At 35.9% G+C, this 15989-nt stretch overlaps 1 protein-coding gene across 2 annotated transcripts in view; it reads left to right on the forward strand.

The window, feature by feature from the left end:
* bmpr1ba (bone morphogenetic protein receptor, type IBa) overlaps positions 1-15989 on the forward strand; it is a 60066-nt gene that overhangs the window by 34294 nt on the left and 9783 nt on the right. For both annotated transcript variants that reach the window (XM_077241773.1, XM_077241772.1), the window contains 3 exons: positions 14017-14167; positions 14244-14343; positions 15393-15495. In XM_077241773.1, coding sequence (XP_077097888.1) covers positions 14017-14167; positions 14244-14343; positions 15393-15495 — 354 coding nt within the window. The remainder of the gene's footprint in view (positions 1-14016; positions 14168-14243; positions 14344-15392; positions 15496-15989) is intronic.

The following is a 15989-nucleotide window of genomic DNA, read 5'->3' on the forward strand; positions in this document are numbered from 1 at the left end:
AAACCGAAACTAGGACTGCAGATACAAACCGAAAACAAAACAGTGCTTGCCATTTTGAATAGCAGTCATGCTGATCACTTTCTTCATTCCAGGCGGCTCATGTTATTATGAAAATATTTGCGCATTGGAATGCACAGGTAAGATGATGTAAAATTAGAACAGCCTTTTGTGTGTCACGTCTTGACTTCTTTGCTCGCTTTCATCCCTTTCGCTTTTATTCTTGTGTGCTGACTCGTCTGCTAAGCTGAACAGCCAATCAGAGTACTCTCTCTCACCGATGGTGCCGACACCGATGGATGGCAATTCAACAGGCTCAATTGGCCAAAATACCCGCAGTTTTTGAAACCTCACCATTGGCCGTTGACCGACCGTTGGCTTGGTACGCAAAGTAGGCGGAGCGTAGACATGAATGCTTGGCTTCTACATTACGTCCTTTACATGCTAAATATATGGTTTTTATCACTTTGTTTTCATGCTTTTTAATCAACCCTTCACTAATCTCTGTCCCCATGGTTACTGTTGCTAACGCAGACATGCTTTACAGGACGTTCCATATGAATGAACTGGAGATTTCTGTGAAAGGCTTTTTCCCTCAGTAAAATGTTCTCATAAAATGGCCAAAGCTGATTAGATATTATACTTATGTGGGCTGGGCACTAAATTATGCCATTGAAAAGCATTTGTTCTCTGCTTTTTTTCTCCACTAAAATTGTTAAATTGCACAGTAACATGATGGAAACTGCAGAGACTGAAATCAATGGAGGTGAACGATGCTTTCATCCTCATCATGCTTTTCAGTTCCTTGTATAATTGACTGTTATTATTAACTTGTACTCTTTTTGCATAATTTCTGTAAAATTATGTTTAAAACTGTCAAGCCAGACTTTGAAGATTATAATATTTTATTAAGATATAATGCCATAAAATTTACAAATCCAGCAAGTATACTACCATTCAAAAGATGGGGGTCAATATGATTTTTTACTATTTTTTTAGGAAGTCTCTTCTGCTCACCAAAGCTGCATTTATTTGATCAACAATACAGTTACAACAGTAATATGTGAAATATTATTGTCTATTTTTCTGTCTATTTGAATATATTTTAAAATGTAATTCATTCCTGTGATCAAAGCTGAATTTTCAGCATCATTACTCCAGTCTTCAGAGTCACATGATCATTCAGAAATCATTCTAATATGATGATTGGCTGCTCAGAAAACATTTCTTATTATCAATGTTGAAAGCTTTGTTGTGCTTTTTTTCAATATTCTTTGATGAATTGAAAGTTCAAGAGAACAACATTTATTTAATATTGAAATATTTTGTAAAATTATAAGTCTTTACTGTCTTTTTTGATCAGTTTAAGGCATCATTGCTAAATAAAAGTAATGATTTCTTTAAAAACAAAACTTAATGACCCCAAACTTTTGAACAGTAGTGTATATTTTGCAGAATCCTCAAAATGAGGAATAATGAAGACAGCGACGACTTTGTTTAAAGGTCTAACAGTGTTGTGATCAGAAAGCTGAGAGTGTGTTTGCATTCACCTGCATGAACTCACGAACCCATGATCTCAGAACATGGCTTGAATGAGCCTCCGGTCTCTGTGTGATAACAAACTTAATGGATTTTGAATGCTGCTCAGGTGTGTCTGTGTGTGTGAGTCAGTCTGGAGCCTGAACTTTCTTGATTTATTAATGGCATTTTAATGATAGAGAACAGCGGCACTGCATAGAGTAAAGCTCAGAAACAGCACTCTGTGTGTAGTCAGTCTGGAGCCTGTGCTGCAGTGTATTATTAATGGAGGTTAATGATGAGGAGCAACACTCATGTTCACATTCAGACCTCTGGTGTTTTTGTATTATTTGGATTTTTGTACTCTAAAATGTATAATTATATTGTATAACTATTCATTTTAAAGATATGTGACATCCGTCCCAGCAAACTCTTTTCCGGTAATCACAAATGACTGTGATTGGTTCAGCCTGACCAGCAGTGAGAAAAGTAACGGGTAACATGATAACAGCTGTTTTGCAGTTTGTACAGTAATTTTCCAATTTAATAGACACTATATACTGTATATATAAAAATACACATTTGATGAAATAAATAAAATATAAAACAAACATTTAAAATTACAAATTTGGATTTAGTGTCATCGTACCTGACCAATTAAACTAATTTGCCCATTCTTTAGCTTTATACAGTATTTCAGTGATTCACACACTTTTTTTTGTCAGCTAAACACCTTAAACATGAGATTTGTATTTAATATTTTAAATAATTGAACAACACATTTGACGTTTGCGGTTCTCTAATGTGATTTATGGTCACATGATGCGTATCAGTGCCTTCCATGTGACCAAATCGCAACTGCTTGATTTCTTGTATCTTTGCAAAATGTAAACTACTATATTGTCGCCCAGCTCTAATCTGCAAAAGCGACTGTAAGGTGTGAAGATATCAAGATATTATAAACATTATGGTCATTTTTTGAAACATTGTGTATTGTGAAAAGGGCTATATAATATTAGTGTTTACTTTATGTTGATTGTTTTTTTTTCAAATTTTTTTATGTACATTTATTTGTATTCAAATATTGTTATGTTTATTTATTTAAAATTTTTAAGATTTCATTATTAGCTTTTCATCAACTCACAAACTCCAGTTTGGGAAACTGTTCTATTTCTCTGTTTCACACAAACCCAAGTGCATCATGGGAAGAAAGCAGCTGGATTTGGTATTTGAAGGTGTTGTGTGTCAGTCCATTTTAATGCCTTTATCCTCAGTCCTTTATAATCTGTCCTCTCTTTCATCTCTCTATCTTTAGTATTGACCCCGTCCATGGACACACCTGTTCCCACCTTTCATTTCTCGTTCCAGCGCCCCACCTGGACGACCAGCTGAGGGTTCACCTTCTTTTATTTCAGTTTGTGCTGACAGTGTCTGATGCAGTAATCATGTACAGATTTCACAACAGAAAGTGAGAAGTGTGGAGTTTAGCAGCAGTGAAATGGCTTTTTTCTTGTTGAAATATTCGCTGTTAAAACAGAACATTTTGGGCAGGTGGCAGGACAATATTGAAAGCCTTACCTACTTTTTTTTCTAAATAGCCAAAACCCGTCAGCCATGACTTACTACTTATTCACTAGTGGTATTAATTAAATGTTTTTAAATTCTTTAAAAAAATATATATTTTAAAGATGACTTTGAAGCTGTCAGACATTGTCTGAAGATTTTGATTTCTTGAGGTCTTAAAGTTGGCTTAAACAAAGAATGCATTTTGTATTCTGTCTGCACTATTTTATAATTGTTTTTCTGTATATACATGCATGTAAATTGTGCTTTTTGGACATCTCTATTCAAAAGTATTCATATTAAATTGCACCAATTTCACTTTTCAAATGATGGACCGATCAGAAGCAACAATGTCATTTGTTTGCTACAATATCAGAGATGTTAATACATTTACTTTACATTTTAAATTCAATTACATTTAAAGTAATTGTTATCTTGCCAGGTTGCTAGCTACTCTTGTTGCTTAGTTTGCTTAAATGCAGGGTAGGCAATTTGTTCCAAAAACATTTTTTTTCATACTGGTTGAAAGTCTCTTCCCATTCTGTTAGCGATCACTAAGTATAGTGGTCTAAATGTATTTATATGTATATATATATATATATGTCGTCTGTGGAAAGCGTAGGACCATAAAATGTTCGTCCAATCATTGCATTCGGTGCCAATCAAGCACTCTGAAGGGGGGGTGGGATCTCATGCTTTCAAAGCTAGCTTGCTATTGCTAGCCACTCCGAAAATTGCCTACCCTACCTTTAATATGAAACGGCTCTTCAGCTGCATCCATAGCACCCATAGCAGCTGACTATAACCTTCAACTAGGTACGTTTATACAGTGCTGGTCGGAATTATATTATTATTGAAATATGATCAAAGATGGCTGTAAAAAATAAATCTGCATTTTTTTATCCTTTTGATATTTTATAAAAAGAAAAGCAATCTAATCTAACCTTCTATTGAAGAAAATAATTTAAAGTGGGGTGACAATCACATTATGAAATAAATGTTTTTCTCCATAACACATTGGGAACAATTATTTGCCCCATTTTATTAAAAACTTTTTGCTACCTCTTTTTTCCAAGATAACAGCTCTGAATTTCTCCTATATGCCGGATGAGTTTGGAGAACAACTGACAAGAGATCAGAGATCTTTCCTCCATACAGAATTTCTCCAGATCCTTCAGATTCCCAGATCCATGTCGGTGCATCTCCTCTTCAGTTCAGTCACTCATGTTCTATAGGTTTCAGGTCTGGTAACTGGGATGGCCATTGCAGATGCTTGGTTTTGTGCATAGTGATCTTTGTTTTGATTTTGATGTTTGTTTTGGATCACTGTCCTGTTGGAAGATCCAAACATGGCCCATTATAAGATTTCTAGCACAGGCTGTGAGGCTTTGATTTTTTATCTGTTGGTTTTGATCGAATCCATGATGCCATGTATCTGAACAAGATGTCCAGGACCTCCAGCAGAAAATTAGTCCCACAGCATTAAAGATATTGCAGAGTATTTAATTTTACACATGGAGTACTTTTGTATCCCTGTATGAACCAAACCCTTGCTGCCAAAAAGCTCTTTTGTTTGTTTGTTTGTTTCATCTGTCCATAGAACGTTTGAAAAGAAACTGAAACTACTGGAACTTCAAACGGGACGGGTTCTATAGTCAGAAAAAAAAAATAGCTTTGTTGGCAGCACTGTATGCCAGGGACAATTTTTTTCAGTGGTAAGATAACTGTTAAAATAAATTAAAAAAATAGTTTTAGTGTAAATGTATGCCCTTAATATTTTTCTTATGTATTAGCCATCATATCAAATGAATGTATTAGTGGTTAAAGTGGTTACACTCACTCAACAAAATTTCAGTGATAAAATATTGTCAATAGTGTGTCAATGCATGAAGAACAGCTCACACAGAAGTCACGTTCGAACCAAACAAACCGCTCCACTGATGATGCTATTGCATCTACAATACACACTGCTCTCTCCCACCTGGAAAAGAGGAACACATATGTGAGAATGCTATTTGTAGACTACAGCTCAGCATTCAATACCATAGTGCCCTCCTTGCTTGATGTGAAACTCCGGGCTCTGGGCTTAAACAGCTTGCTGTGCAGCTGGATCCTGGACTTCCTGTCAAACAGACGCCAGGTGGTTAGAATAGGCAGCAACATCTCCTCATCACTGACCCTCAACACTGGAGCCCCACAGGGCTGTGTTCTCAGCCCACTCTTGTACTCCTTGTACACATATGACTGCGTGGCAACTCACAGCTCTAATTCCATCATCAAGTTTGCTGATGATACTACGGTCGTAGGTCTGATCACCGACAACGATGAAACGGCCTACAGAGAGGAGGTGCTCACTCTGACGCACTGGTGTCAGAGGAACAACCTCTCCCTCAACATCAGCAAAACCAAGGAGCTAGTGGTCGACTTCAGGAAGAACGACAGAGAATACAGCCCCATCACCATCAATGGAGCACCGGTGGAGAGAGTCAGCAGCTTCAAGTTCCTCGGTGTCCACATCACAGAGGAACTCACATGGTCCGTCCACACTGAGGCCGTCGTGAAGAAGGCTCATCAGCGCCTCTTCTTCCTGAGACGGCTGAGGAAGTTTGGAATGAACCGCCACATCCTCACACAGTTCTACACCAGCACCGTCGAGAGCATCCTGACTGGCTGCATCACTGCCTGGTATGGCAATACTACCAGCCGTAACCGCAAAGCCTTGCGAAGGGTGGTGCGCACTGCCAGCCGTATCATCGGAGGTGAGCTTCCCTCCCTCCAGGATATTTATGCCAGGCGGTGTGTGAAGAAAGCTCGGAGGATCATCAGAGACTCTAGCCACCCGAGCCATGGGCTGCTCTCACTGCTACCCTCAGGCCGGCGGTACCGCAGCATCAGGACACACACCAGCCGACTCCATGACAGCTTCTTCCCACAAGCAATTAGATTTCTAAACTCTTGATCCCTCATGATCAATAACCATAAACATTCTAACTGTCAACACAGCACAACATAACCTACTGCATTTACATAATATATATATATATATATATTTGCACCTTACGAGTATCTACTCTTTGTATAATTACCTCTTTTTGTATTTTTGTATACTGTTGTATATGTAAATTGTTGTATATTGTATATTGTTGTATATTGTAAACTGTTGTATATTGTACATTGTATATTATTATTGTTCTGTTGGTGTATATGGTACTGTAAATCTGATGTTTGCTGTAATTGTTTTCGTCACATCGTGTCATACTGCTATGTTGCTCGGAACTGCACCTAAGAATTTCACCCACTGTCGCACTTGTGTATATGGTTGTGTGACAATAAAAGGATTTGATTTGATTTTGATTTTGAAACAGCTTTGGTCAACGCGGAAATCTGTGAGGGGAAATCTTTCACTCTCATGCAAAATTCCCGATCACTTGGATTCTGATTAAAATGAGTCAATTTCGCCGGTGAAAATTCACCAAACAACGGTACATGTGACTGCAAGGTATACAAGAACAGGTCCTGTGTGTACGCCCACTAATTCTTAGTCTGGTAGTAGTGAAAGATGCATTAGTGAAGTTTAAGTAGAAAGCCTTCTTTCTCTTTCTGTTTCCTTTGGTTTTTGCTCTCTGTTTTCACTATTGGCCAGAGGATCTTTCTTGTTTTTCTCATATCATTGAAATGGAAGTTTGAGTTTTCCTTCTGCTGTTTATTTGAAAGTGCTGTGTTTATTTTATATTTCATTGAGTGTGGTGGCTGCGGTGTGTGTGTGTGTATCCGTGTGAAGGGTTGCTGGAATGTTCAGGGTCAGGTGATTAAGTTTCAAGATGACCTTGTAAATTACATCTCAGCATAAATATACATAAAGCAATTGTGCACATGAACCTTCTGCACAGTCATCCATCATGCTCACAGTGTGTTAATAGCAGCGTTCAGTGGGTGTTTGCTGGCTTAATATGGTGTCTGTGGGTGTTTAAATGAAGTTCTGTTTGCAACCCCTGGTGCCTGTGTGTGAGTGTCAGATAAAGGCAATTGCAGTCTCATCACCCTACAGCAAACTTATGTCATCTCAAGATTTTGAATCGCTTCTAGTAAGTTGAAATCAAGGTTATCATTGCCACACCAGCTAATTAATGTAGAACAGTCTGTTTTTACCAAGAGTCAAAATCACTTGGAACTCCAGACGCCGTTTCATTCCAGATATGAGTGGAATTTTCTTTATTTACATAACAGACAGTTGCTGAACTCGCTCAGGAGCCATGGAAACAGACGAGTCTGAAACCAGGAGCGCATTTTAGACATCACCAAACGAGACACGGTCAGCCTGTTACGATCGCAGATGTGTGTTTCATGTATGTTCTAATTAGGAATGTGTTTATACCAGTACCGTTACAATAGAAGGCTGTGTAATCAAAATAGGAGTATCACATTTCTAAAAACAAACACACACACACACACACACACACACACACACACACACACACACACACACACACACACACACACACACACACACACACACACACACACACACACACACACACACACACACACACACACACACACACACACACACACACACACACACATCCAGCAGTTCATCTGCTTAGAAAAGTAGTCTTATCTTAGATGGACTTTTTAGACAACTTAAGAGCTCAAATAACTATTTTATTTTTAAATCTATTTTAACGATTATAATTTTCTTTATGAAAACGTTTTTTTATGAAAGATTTCAAGTCCAAAATTGGAGCATCACGTTTCTAAAACACCACACATTGGTAAAAAAATATGTAATACTGTACATAACCAGAAGTTCATCCTCTTAAGTAGTCGCAGTTCAAATGGACTTTTTAGGCAACTTTACAGCTCAAATAAAAATGTATTTAATTTTATTTAATTACGAAAGATTACATTTTTGTGGTTTAATCAAAATGGGGATGCACCGATGTATCAGCCAGTATTGGTTATCGGCCGATAAAAGCAATTATTTTCACTATCGGGCATTTGTTTAAAAACAGTCAATGATCAGGGCCGATTATATCCTGTCAATCAAAAGAGTAGAGATTGAGTGATATTGATTATTTATAACCGATATCAATACTAATTATTTGCATGTTTATGTGCTCGATAACTGATATACTGATCTTTTTTTATTGTTTTATTTTTTGTTTTTGACGATTATAACAACTACACTGAACTGAACAATCCATTATCGGTCCATCTCTATAAAAGAGGATGGAAAAACGTGTCAGAGTGCAACTCGTATCATCACCAATTAGTGTTTCGACCGTGGAAAGACGTCAGTAAAACAGCTTGTGAACAATATGCGATTACCTCAGGACAGTTATCAATGTTCACAGTTTGTGTAGCTATAAAAACACTGAAGAAAAGCTTTTCTACTGTTAATTATACATGTATGTTTGAATTAATTTGTCATGAAGACAAGTTTATTAAAACTACCTTATTTGCTTTATTTCAGTGTTATTATTATATCTGAAAATAAATAGCAGTTGAATATAATAGCTCTGTTGTTAATTGTTCCCTCTAATATTATAACAATGTACCAAATGAGAGGGATCCCTGTATAGTTTACATCAGTTGGCAGAGATTTTTTTCCTTAAGAAAATCAAACTATCGGTGTCAGTATCGATATCGGCAGATATTCAGAATAATCGGCTATCGGTATCAGCGGAGAAACTTAATATAGGTGCACCACATTTCTGAAAAAAACAGACAATTAAATCGATAAGAAAAAGTAGACTTGGCTCAAAAGAAATTTTTAGAAAACTTCTAACTTTTTTTTTTTTTTTACACAAAATATTTATTGGTGCTTTAACCAAGATAGGATTCTTCACATTTCTAAAACTCCACCCATAGGAATTACATCGGTAACACAATCAAAAGTACCTCAAGCTTTACAATTTTTTTCTTTCAAGTGCTAGAGAAAAAATACATCTTTGCATTTTCTGCCTTTAAACCCTCTGACCTGCTTTTCTTCCATTGTAAGTGCATCCCTGCAGGCACGTTTCCCATTCGCTTTCACAAACTGAGGGATGAGTCGACATTATTGTCAGTGGTAATCAACAGCATTCCCCAGATGCGGTATGTAGACATTAGGCTTCTTTAAATCTTCATAATAGATTCACACACGTAGACAAGACTGTGAATGTGGAGCAGGAAGCAGATTTCCGGAGCAGTCGGGCTTCTCTGACAGATTCGCAGTGATTATTTGGCTGTGTGAAGGAATGAAAAGTGTCTCTTTGTGTGTGAAAATCTCTGTCCTCAGGGGTTTTATTCAGCCATCAGAGTGACAGAGAGAGAAAAAGAGATTTTGATTGAGTTCAGGCCCATTCAGACGGCCGGTCTTGGTTGACAAAGCCCAGCAGATAAAGACACAGTTGTAGCTCTCTTTTGTCTGTTCTTAATCTATTATCCTGTCTCATCTTTTCTTCTGCTCATTGCAGTTTCACTTTCTTGCATCGGTTGTATTGATCTTTTTCTTTTCACCCGTGTACGCTCATTATCTCCAGACCCCTGCGGGTTTGATTGATGGCTCTAGGTTTTGATTGACAGGTGTATAAGGCTTAACTGTAGCATACTGATTTTGGTTTTGGGTTAAAGGTCGTACCTCTTTCTGGTGGAGCGTATGTGTGGATATGTTACTTCAAACCTTTCTGTGTAATTGGGGACATCCTGTTGACTTCTATTGTTATTTAATTCGGCTAATTAAAATTACGAAAGAATGTCCTAAAATACATCTAATACCAAAATACTGAAATCCAACTTTTTCATTTTTAGATCAAGAGAATCAAGACATTTGTGTCTCTGTGAATCAAGCCATTTTATTTTAAGGTGACGTAGTTACACGTTACTACTGTACATGCACTTGCTATAGTAAAGACAGTAAATTATGCATAAAACCCTGACCCTGATCCTAACTCTATTGTAAGTACATGTAGTTAACTAATATTACTCAGTACTTATTTGAATAAGTACAATGTAACTACAGCACCTGCAAATAGTGAAACCAATAAATTTTCTTGGTTTTTAATTTACGTTATGTTATTTTTATTTTATTATATTTTTAGATGGGATGAAGACATATTTAGTCTCTTCATAAAGCATTTTTACTTATGATGTCCCAAACATCTTTTGTTTGTTTATTTTACTTCTTAAGATAAAAATGTAGCTTTTTTGAACACTATATTTAGGATATATTTAGATACATGTTAGGATATATATATATATATATATATATATATATATATATAATATATATGTATTTAAATTTTTATAAGCTAACAAATCATTAAAAGAATTGTGATTCTCTTATGTGTCGTAAAAAAATGATTTACTTTTTTATGCAGTTTTATTATGCATTAAGCATAAACAAACTATATAATCTATTTTATATAATAAAAACAAATCAATTATAAATTCTCAAACATAAAACCATTTCTTCTTTTTGTTAAAATTTTCGTTTTAGAACTTTCAGAATTTTTATATTCTATATTTTTCTGTTCAACATTTCTTGCATTTGTGAAGCGAAACACAAAGACACTGTATTATTCGGTCAACACATACATTTAGCTGAACACAATGGAATATATTTCATATTTTTCTTTTAACATTACATTATCTGTCTGTGTAACACTTTATGCTTTTAATAAAATAAAGTATGTGATATTGTGTTTGTCTGAGTATAATTGCTTTAAATGTCCTGAATGTTCAGAACAGATTTGTTTCAGTAGGGGTTTCACGACCACCTATTTTTACTAATTTACTAGTCATCCAGAAAAGTAGTCAAATAGTGTGTGTTTCAGTGTTTACATGATGTAAATGACTCAGCACACAGCTCTGACAGCCAGATGGTGAGAAACCAAGTATCGCCGATCTCCTTTGCCTGATTATGAACAGAGCCAAAAACAGCCATGTGAATATTCCTCTAGATGCAACAATGATTTTGCTGCACTTATATCCAAAGAACCTTAAACGAAATCACCAGCAGCGTAAACTTATAGATTTTGCTATATTACAAGCTAAAAGAATGATAGCTCTTAGCTGGAAAAGGCCTGATCCACCAGTTATTGGAGCTTGGGTTAATTCCATGGCACAGTGTATGGCCATGGGGAAAATAACGTATTTTATGAACAACAAAATGGATGTATATGAAGAAATATGGAAGCATTTTAATTACTATTAACAAAAAATAACATTGGTCATTTCTTGTAGGAGGTGTAACTATGTATTAGAGTGTCTTGCTGGAAAATGTGTAAGGTACAGTAATGTATATATGGTTTCTGGGTATCTTGCAATATTTGTTTTATATTTAGATTGGCTTTTGCCTGATACCGGTGTGTATTTTTATATGGGAGAAGAGAGTGATGTGTTTAGTTTTTGGTTGTTTTTTGTTGGGTTGGGAAATAACTGGGTTGAACTGAAATAGTGCTTCTCTGTAAATTGTCTTGTATAATCAAAATTAATAAACGCATTGTTCAAAAACAGCCATGTCACTAGTTTATTTCTGTCAGCCTCTGGGTTAGATAAAGGAGTGAAAGGATTTGAATACAGAGTTAGAAGTTCGTAGTAGAAGTAGTTGTGAAAAACGTGTGAAATCAATAACTATTCAAGCAAAGACCCTGGAAACAAACTAAAAGCTGGTTCTGAGCTGACCGGTTATAAATGAGCTGTTCTGTTTATACGTTACGTCTCGCAGCGGCGACTGTGTTTACGACTGTTTTCACAGGGCTTTCTTAACTATGCAAGCGTGGGCCAAATCCGTCTGCGTTTATGTGTGTGTGTGTGTGTGTTTCATGAAGTGTGCATGCATATGTGAACTGAATGGATCAGACAGGGATGGGATAAGATATTGAGCAGTGCATCAGACTCACGGTGTGTGTTTACGTCCCGGGGCCCTTACATGAATGAGTCTTATACATTCACATGTCTGTGTGTAAGTGTGTCTGTACTTTGTAGGATTAAAGTTGTCCCTTAATTATGTGTGTCCGACATACTAGGATGCTTTTAGACGCACACACAGACTAGCCTCCATTCTTTATCCAGATTCCAGACTAAAGCTGTGTGTTCGGGACTGTAATATAAGCAGTGCATTAGTGAGTTTAGACTAGTGATGGTTTGTAATAGAGAGAGTGAAAGACAGATAGTTTGTTGAAAGAGATTTTAACACACTAAATGTAACCTAATGTACCGTAAGAAGGTCATTATCGCAAAATTAACCCAGACAGAGTGAGCAACGCAACTGTTATGTAATAGGATTGTACATTATGGACATGAAGTATTTATTTGAGTTTGATTGACTTTGATTATTTTAAATATTTTATACTATACTAAATATAATATATACACTATATATTAATTTTAAAGTTTATATTTGTTTATATATTACACTAATATACATATGGTTTAGCAGTGCCTACTAAACTTTAGTTTCCACTGAACATATGTTAACCAAACTTTGCACGTAGTTTCTCAATCACGTTATTAAATATATTAATTGATTAGATCATATTGTATTTTAATGCTTGATTTATTATACAGTCTGTGTTTACAGATGGGCTAAAATGTGTTCCTAACCTCATACACGTGGTCTAATGTTTTTTTTTTTTTTACTGTATATAAACATAATTTTGTACCATAACTATACAAGCATATTTGACCACTGAATGCCACAATTGACCTAACAGAATCAAATGTTCCAGAGAGCCATGAAATAAGCAACTTTATTTTATGTCTTGATGTCAAAATTAAATACACCATCCCTCAGCACCCCCTCTCTCTTTAACAGCTCACAGATGTGCCGTTATTTTGACGGAAGGGTGTTTGGTCAGCTTCTATAAGCACCTTTGTGGCCATTTAAAACTGTGTGTGTGTGTCTGTGTCTGTGTCTGTGTCTGTGTGTGTGTGTGTGTGTGTGTGTTAGTTTTAGAGGGACACACACACACATCAACTTTACAGCCCTGTATTATAATTTTGTGTTACTTGCTTTTCACCCAAAGTGATTTACCATGCTCTAATTACAGCAGCAATAACCTGGGGTTAAGTGTCTCGCTCATGGACACAAAAGCTCAATTGTGCTCTCAGCAAAGTTATTATAGTTTATAATATATATATATATATATATATATATATATATATATATATATATATATGTGTGTGTGTGTGTGTATATATATATATATATATATATATATTTAACTATATATATATATATATATATATATATATATATTAGTGTGTGTTTTATTATATTTACTTAACACTTTGTTCTGCCAAATCACTTGACTAAAAATTAATTATTATTTTTTATTTTATTGTTATTTTGTTTTGAGGCAATGAAAATTTAATTTAGTTTAAAATGGTCCAATTATTGTTTTTATTTTATTTTTACATAGCAAAAAATACTTTGCCTAATTAATCTTGTTTATGACTGCAATTTTTTTATGATGGAATCTGCAATTTATGTTTCTGCAGTCTAGGTCCTTTTAATCTGCCACCACTTCTTGTATTCTGAAGCCTTTGTGATCATGAAGAATAAACAAACTCAAATAACTTCTTCATATCACTTCAAAACAAGTGATAGACCGTCCAAACTTAATTTCCATCTTTTAGTTTAATTTGAAAATGTCTCTGGGCCTTTTCTCCCTGTGAATATTTGAAGATGAAAGAGTGAGAATGATGTGATATTTGCAGCCATATTTCCCCAGGTGCCATTCATTTCATACTTCAAAGCTGTGTGTTTTGATCCTGAGAGTCTGTAAATCTGCAGTAATTATTCAGTTCGATCTCTCATCACTGTTTTTTCTCTGTAAACAGGAAGGAAGGAAATTAGGACATTTTTTGGGATAAATAAATGTTGTGCGAGTTTCTGAGAGATGTCTTGTAAGGCAGATAACTGACTTTTTTCCTATTTCTGTTCATCTCCAGCTAATGTTCTGGACACCATGCTGCTGAGGAATTCTGGGAAGGTGGAAGAACATCGGGAGGCAGGAAGTGATGCGTCGGATCTACCTCAGCGCTTCCTGTGGTGTTACTGTTATCACCACTGCCCGGAGGACTCGACTAATAACACATGCAGGTATAAGGACACATACCACCACATTTACACTTGCACACGTCCTGTACGCAGTGTTACATGTGTGTGGTGTGTTCAGGACGGACGGGTTCTGCTTCACTATGGTGGAGGAAGAGGGTGGAGCGGCTGTGGTGACGTCAGGTTGTCTGGGTCTGGTCGGATCAGAGTTTCAGTGCCGAGTGAGTCATAAACTACTCTAATTTCCCAAATAAACTTTTTAAGTGTTGGTGCATCAGTCCTCAAGCACTGACGAAACAAAAGCCTTATCGAACCAACAGTCAATAAAACGCCCACTTTTCAAACTCATGTGTTGCTCCTCAACTGGCACAGTTCACCCAAAAATTTGAATTTGGTAATTTTTTTCACCCTTGCCTCTCAATTCTCACTCAATTCTCAATTCAAACTCACAATTCTGACCTTGTCTGTCACTGTGCAACTTCGTATCTTAAAATTAGTAAATAGTAAATCAAGAGTGGCAAGATTAGTTTTGACAACAATATTAATATTAAATATTAGCATTGATAATAATCAGAAATGTTTCTTGAGCAGCAAATCATTTTATTAGAATGATTTCTGAAGGATCATGTGACACTGAAGACTGGAGTAATGATGCTGAAAATTCAGCTTTGATCACATGAATAAAATACATTTTAAAATATATTACAATAGAAAACAGTTTAAATTATTATAGTGTTTCACAATATTACTTTTGCTGTAATATTGATCAAATAAAAGTAGTGTACCTTTTTTATATTATTCTGTGGTGGAAACAAGTTTTCATACTGATGATTTTCTTTCTTCCATGCAAAACAAATTAAGATAGTTCAGCAGTTTAACAGCTGCTCTTTTGCATGTTATAACAATGAATGGTTATTTTTACTTCCAAGCTCCAACAATCACCATAGTAGTCTATAGTATATATTTTGAGTGCACTATTCCTTTACACTTCTCTTTATCATAACACAAAACAAAATTCAATCCAAAACTTAATACAACATAAAATACAAAACCGATCCGATTTACTTTCTAAAATATGCCCCATGTTTTATTGGGCAAAATGATATTAACCAATAATATCACTCATTATTTCCCCCCACTCATTTCAAGTATCACCCCTACACTACATTATCTCATGCTGCATGTTCTGTTTTATTGTGTCTGTTGCTGAGCCTAAAATATCCATGTGTTTGACATGTTTAATATATCATGTGTGTGTGTGTGTGTTTAGGACACAGGGAACTCTAAACAGCGGCGAGCACTAGAGTGCTGCACAGATCAGGACTACTGTAACAGAGACTTACACCCAACACTGCCTCCCCTACGAACACCCAGTGAGTACACACACACACGGACACACGGACACACACACGGACACACACACGGACACACACACACACACACACACACACACACACACACACACACACACACACACACACACACACACACACACACACACACACACACACACACACACACACACACACACACACGTTGGGTTTTCATGTTTAATGTGGACTTTCCATAGACATAATGATTTTTATTCTGTAAAAACTGTATATTCTATGTCCTAACCCTAAACCTACCCATCACAGAAAACTTTCTGCATTTTTACTTTTAGAAAAACAACAATTTATTATGATTTATAAGGACCAAAAATGTCCCTACAAGGATAACATTGTCAGGTTTTACTATCCTTTTACTACAGCTATTGAGTAGTGTTTGTTCAGGTTACCATTATTATTACAATTGTTAATATTTGAAATTATTGAGTTAGTTTAACCCTCAACCCTAAGTTGAACCGTTTAGCAACAGCATAGCAACA

The sequence above is a fragment of the Siphateles boraxobius genome, unplaced genomic scaffold (assembly GCF_051911475.1).
Source record: "Siphateles boraxobius isolate OS27281-9 unplaced genomic scaffold, OSU_SipBor_1 24, whole genome shotgun sequence".
Taxonomy (NCBI): Eukaryota; Metazoa; Chordata; class Actinopteri; order Cypriniformes; family Leuciscidae; genus Siphateles; species Siphateles boraxobius.